The sequence below is a fragment of the Apteryx mantelli genome, chromosome 3 (assembly GCF_036417845.1).
Source record: "Apteryx mantelli isolate bAptMan1 chromosome 3, bAptMan1.hap1, whole genome shotgun sequence".
In the NCBI taxonomy this organism is placed as follows: domain Eukaryota; kingdom Metazoa; phylum Chordata; class Aves; order Apterygiformes; family Apterygidae; genus Apteryx; species Apteryx mantelli.
This window is the reverse complement of record NC_089980.1, coordinates 129,423,552-129,429,750: the sequence shown is the minus strand read 5'-3', so window position 1 is coordinate 129,429,750 and position 6,199 is coordinate 129,423,552. Positions and strand designations below refer to the sequence as shown.

Genomic DNA, 6,199 nt, shown 5'->3' with positions numbered 1-6,199 from the left:
TTTTAAGAGTCTTTGATGGAAACTCTTAAATGTCAAGTGCCTTTTGGAAATTCAGGTAAAGTACATCAACCAGGCTTTCCTTGTCCACTTGGTCATTTGGCTCCTCCAAAAGATTTTACAGGCATGACGTCCCCTTCATAAAAATGATGACTTTTCTCCATCTTTATTCATGTTCCGCTCATTCTAGCCTTTATTATCCTTTCCATCAATTTGTTCAATATATGCATCAAACTTACTGGGTTTTAGTTCTCCAGATTCCTCTGGGAACCACTTAAATTTCTGACACATATGCTACTCTCAGTCTTCCAATACTAAGGCTGTCTTAAGCAAGTGGTTATACAGCATGGTTAGCAGTTCAACTACTTCATATCTGAATTCCTCAATAACTCTTGGATAAACGCCATCCGATATTGCCAATTTCTTTTTATTCTACCACAACTTCAATTTGAGACAGCTCTTCCAACACGTTTCTCAAGAAAAGCAGCATTCTAGCATGAAAACCACCCGGAGTTCATCTTTGACAGACATGGAAGGAAAACCTCATTTAGTCTTTGCGTTACAGCCTTATCTTCTCTGAGCTCCCTTCGCACCTTGAGCATTTACCAGTCTCTGGCAGGATCTTGAGAAAGGATTTATTGCTACTGATGTCTTTTGTAAGCTGATCCTCAAAATCTTTTTTGGGGGGGCTGCTTTACTGTGAATTTACCTCCCAAGTAGCCGGTTTATGTTCCGATTTCCCTCACTTGGATGCAACTTTGAACTTTTCGAGGGGCGCTTCCCTGTTCCCGGCACCCCCTCCCCCGCCTCAGCAGCGTGCCAGCTTAGCCGGCTCTTTCCAACCCCGATTTCTTCCCCAGAACCGCAGACCGGGAAACGGAGGGCGCCGCCCGGGCGGATCCCCAGACCGGAGGACACCCCCCGACTGCTGTAGCGGGCTCCCGCCCGGCTGGCTGCGGGCCGCCGCGGGGTCCTCGGGGCACCTGCGGGCCGCGCCGGGCGGCGGCGGCGGGAGGCGGCGGGCGGCGGGCGGGGCCGGGCTGCCCGCGGCCCGCCCCGCGCGGCCCAGGCGGAAGCCGCGGCGCCCGCCCTCCGCCCCGCCGCCGCGCGGCCTCGCCGCCTGCTTCCGCCCGGCTTCGGCAGACGTTGCGGGCGCCGGCCGTTACCTCCCCGCCGCCGCCGCCGCGATGCTGGGTGCCGGGGAGCCCGCGCGGGCGGAAGGTACGTGCCTCCGCGGGGCGGCGCGGGGCCGCCGCTCCCCTCGCGGGCCGGGTGCTGCCGGCCGAGCCCCGGCGGCGGCGGCGGGTCCCGGGGGGCAGTTTGGTGAAACGAGGCGCGGGGCCCCCTCAGCGCGGCCGCGAGGCGCCGGTTCCTCCCTCTGTAACGCAGCTGTCGGTGACCCGGCGATGGAGCCGACACGGAGCCGCGCTGAGCCGCGGTGTGTCCTTATATAATGGTAGTGCAGGAGCCGTATTTATAGAATCGCGCTGCCGCGAGCGGTGCTGGTAAGTGGTCGTGCATAGGGCTCAGGCTGGATTAGCGCATCCCGTGCACTAGGTAATGCTTCGTGCCCGCTCCCTTTTGTCTTGTCTTGTGGTGAAACTTCAAGAAACAATTCCTAAGCAGCGTTTCGTTTCCATAAAATACCTGCAGTATAGCAGAAGTGCCGCTTGTAGTGTTTTTTTGTGTGTCAGTGCTTGTCCCTGTGAAACATCCCTTGCAGCTGATTAGTACTCCTTATCTAAGCAGCAAGTTATAAAGCAGGTAGGAGGGAAAAGTCTGTGGCCTGAAGGGCCTATAAATGAAGAAAATGAGGTTAAAAATGCTTAAAAACTACAAGCAAGATGAGACTTATGCAGGGAAAGAATATGGTTTGGAAAAGCAGAGAAGCCAGTGAGCGTGCACACACCCTTCTTCAGGAGTCCCCTGTCTGCCAGTGTTGTTCATAGTATCAGTCCCAAAGCAGCATCGCTGTCGGTAATGTAAGCTTGAAGGTAGCTGATGCGAAAGAGAAGAGATGCCTGCGCCGGATGAGGTGAGCAGCAGGTCCAGGAAGCAGTGTAAATGATGATATGGAAATGTAAAAGAAAATGAAGATGGTGATGATGAAGCATTGTTGAGACATGACAATTGTTGAAGGCTTTCTTCCCGCTAACATTTTTGTGGCATCTGCAACAATAATGAAACGGCTTCTTCTTTTGCAATTTAAGTATAATATGGAAGTTATATCACTGAAAGACTTGAACTACTTAAATGATTCAGGCCCTCATTCTTTAAGATGCAACACAATTCTGGCCCTCGGGGACTTTACAATGTGCAATTAAGGTTCGAAGGGCGTCTGCATTGACCTGTTGCAGGGTCTGGATGTGAATTTGTATCTTGTGTGGCTCAGAGACTTGTAAGTCTTCAATTATTAATTAAGATTATTGCAGTTCTTTATTAGCATAGTGTTATTTTCTTGAGGTGCTTGCTTATGGTGCCAGCGAAGGAAGTATGCACATACTTACAGAAGTTGCTAAGTCATAGCACTAACATTTAGTATTTTCCATCATGGAATTACTGCAAAAAATGTATAAAAGCAAACAAAATTAGGCGTCTGTCAAGAATCTTGCCTTTGACAGTGCCCTAAGCAGATCTTTATGAAAGAGGCAAACATACATGTTTTCACTTCACCTACCCCTACCCCCTAAGTATCCGCTCAGCCTCCAATCACCAGCCCAGGAACTTTCTGGAATAGATGTACTAAAGACATCGAATTTCCCAGTAGATTTCTTCTCCGTGAATTTGTTCTTGCCTTGCACCAATGTAAACTAATGTTCACAGCATCCAGTGTCAAGAAGCCCCGTGGGTCAAACACCCGCTGAATAAGGAGGTGCCTCCTTTTGTTTTGAACTCGCCTCCAGCTCGTTGTATTTGGTACTTTCAACTTCCTATATTGGAAGAGCTACTGATCAGTTATTAGCTGCTCATCTACTCCATGTGATTCATGAAGGCAATTAGAAAAACTGCGCATGGGCAATCATAAAACTAAATTTCCAATATGACTGCCAAGCCAAAGGGTTTGCCGATAAAGTTGACAAGATTTACTCTAAAGCTTTCTAGCACTGATCTTGCTATTAGTTTTGTTGATAGCTTTGTGTTTTTTAGTGACTCTTTTCCTGTTGTTATGTTTCATTGTGGGTACCCTGCAAGGAAAAAGTAGGGGTCCCCATTTTGGATAATGTCTCGGTTATATATGCCAAGTATTAGGAATGAAATTTCAGGGTTTGGGTTTTAATCGTATTTTGCATACATTTTTACAGACAACATATATGCAGGATGTGAATGACAGTTAGTATTTGCCTGATATAAATCAGGCATATGCAGTTAGTAGTGGTTTAACGATGTTTTTTCTGCTCTTAAGTCTGCTGTATAATACTGTGAATTTTCATTAAAATGCTTGACCAAATTTGATTCCAGTTTGCACTTCAAATGATAGTGTTTAGGTGTGCAGTAGGGTTCATAAACAGGTTATAGTGGGGGAAGTAAGTCAGTCTGATGAAGGAACTTTTATAATGGAAAACAAATGTGTAACGTGAAAGGACTGACCCTAACAGAACTGTAACCTCGAAACAAATCTGGAATATCACTCTGAAATACTAGCCTGAGTGTACAGTGGACTAGTGAAATGAATGAAAGAATTGTTTATTTACCTAGCTAGGGTTGCACAACCACCTAACATAGCTGTGCCTTGTGCAGTAAGTGCCTTGTTTTTGTTTGTTGGGTAATTCTGATGAGCCAGAACTAGGTTTAACTAGAGATACTACAAATCCAAGTAGGGCAGGATTTCTTCTGAAAGGAAAGTTTGCATAATTTGCATTTGTAATTTAAAATATTACATATGAGCAGCCTGAATGACAAGTCAGCATAAAGCAAAATATAATTTAGCAATATGGTCCTGAATGGAAGGAAATGCAAATTTGGTTACAACAACAACAAAAAAATGAGTAGAGAAGGCGAGAGTAGCTCAAACTGTAGTACATAGACTTCCTTAAGTGTCCTCACTTCCTACTGTTTGGTCTGCTGCTCCTAATAACCCTTCTGTTATTTTGGTCCTTCCCTTTTTCTGTCTTATCTGCTGCCTCTGTTTAGAATCTGTTCCATTTTCTTTTGTTTAGACAGATCCTTCACTCAAGTCTCTTATTAATTTTTTTGTGGAAATACAGTCTCCTCTTCACTTCCATCCCCCCATATTATCTTTCAAGAAATTAGAGCAGTACTTGGAAATAAAACAGTTATCAGATAATGAGAACTGGATCATTATTTCAGCTTCTGAAGAACACAGGCTTCGTATATGTATTTGTATTTAGTCCAGTGCTGTCAGACTTTGACAGGGTTATTTTAGTGGGAGGATCTGGGTCCTTGTGCAAAACAGGGATAGTTCAAGGGTTACTCTTGTTTTGAGGAACAAGTTATTGCTGGAGTTACAGTGCCTCCAGCACGGTGAATTGACTGGAGTCCTCCACTGGTATCAGACCCCTAAGTCTGCACGTCAGGGCACTGGCATGTGCAGGTCTTCCAGTGGCACTGGTGGCATCTTGGAGATGCTGTTCAGTAACTGCCTGGCTTTTTTTCAGACTATCTGTTCAACTCTGGTCTCTGTCCCTTCTACCTGATCAGCAGAATGATGAACTTCACCATCATGTATTACAAGGCCCAGAATCCAAGTCCTTCCCAATATTAACAGTGCAGATAACATTAGATCTCCTTCTGAGCCACTACAATAATATAATTATCTGATATCTTTCTTTGTAGTCTCTTGCTTGTTATGTCTCATGTTCATTGATTCTCCTGTTAGTTCCTCTGTCCTTTGCTTAAAGCTCCCTATGGCCTCTTTGCCTCTGACTGCTTCATAGCCTGTTTAGCTTAATAAATGATCATCAGACTCTACAGCTGCTGCAGTAAACATAGGAAGGAGGTGGTGAGCAGCAAATACAGGCTGAGAGGAAACTGGAAGATGTTGTTGAGACTGGTAGGTTGATCCACTGTAAATAGGAAGTATCTTGACTAATTCTTTATGACTCTGTCAGGAAGCATGGCAACCAGCAGTACCTAGAGAGGGGGCATCAGTGAAGGCAAAGGCCAGATAAGCAGTTAATATAAGAACGCATGCAAGTTGAAACAATAAAACAGGCAGAAAAAGCCTGCAGTGTGAGCTAACTAGAACTGCTTTGATTTAAGAGGCAATGTTGGCCTAAGGGTGAACAATTAATGTGAAAATGTGGAAGAAACATGTAAGGACTGATACGTGTAGAAATATAGGAAGGCTGATAGCACAGCAAAGGTTGAGGGAATCCAATCAAGGAAAGCCTACTGCTAATTGGATGACCGTATGCTCTTTTTGCTTTGGTATCTGCTTCCAGCTAGTATTCCTTACGTTCTTTGAGCTTTGCCTTATTAAACAAGGACAAAGGAAGAATGCTCTGCTCCATTAAACGGTGAACCTCATTCCAATATGTGGTGGAAAAGTAGGTATTTGACATTAGATGAAGCAGCAACTGCTTTTTCTTTTGCCTGTCATTAGTGCTGCCGAAAGATGGAATTTTTTAAAAAAACTTACAACTTTTGGGTGCTATTGTTTACATGCATATGTAGTTTACCAACACTTTTTTTTGTGCTTGAATGTTTTCTGAATTACCTATATAACTTAAACAGCTGTCCAACAAAAATGTGGGTCTTACAAGTTGTTTGATATAGGAAAGCAAATAAAAAGTATAGAGCATACAGTGTAGAGCCAAGTCTTTTCTTTGACTTGATACTGTTTTTTTTAAAAGGCTGTGCGAAGTTCTTTTTTTTTCCCTATATACAGTAGAAATGAAACAACAAAGAAGCACCACTTTTGTTTAGTGAGCAAGCTTTGTTCCCAGACCCTTAGACCACAAGTGTACGTGTTTGCACATTTATTGTCTCTCTCTCTCTCTCTTTCTTGCGCTCTCTGTTGTTCTTAATGCCATTGTCAACTCTTTCTAAAATCTGTGTCCTAAATTTTCTGCTATTTCACTTTTTCTGCAGTATGTTCTGCTATTTCTCTCTCTCTGCTATGGAAGTAATACCCTTTGCTTCAATACTTGGAGAAGGCCCATGCCAAGTCTTCTCCCACATAGTTCACATGCCTCTTCAGCTTCAAACATGCTTTCTTTTGGGTAGTAATATATGCTGGTAT

General features: G+C 44.4%; 1 protein-coding gene across 1 annotated transcript in view; it reads left to right on the top strand.

Moving 5' to 3' along the window:
• Positions 1 to 1,127: 1,127 nt before the first annotated feature.
• The window catches only part of LDAH (lipid droplet associated hydrolase), a 132,910-nt gene continuing 127,838 nt past the window's right edge, over positions 1,128 to 6,199 (top strand). Inside the window, exon 1 of the mRNA XM_067294346.1 lies at positions 1,128 to 1,218. Coding sequence (XP_067150447.1) covers positions 1,185 to 1,218 — 34 coding nt within the window. The 5' untranslated portion in view covers positions 1,128 to 1,184. The remainder of the gene's footprint in view (positions 1,219 to 6,199) is intronic.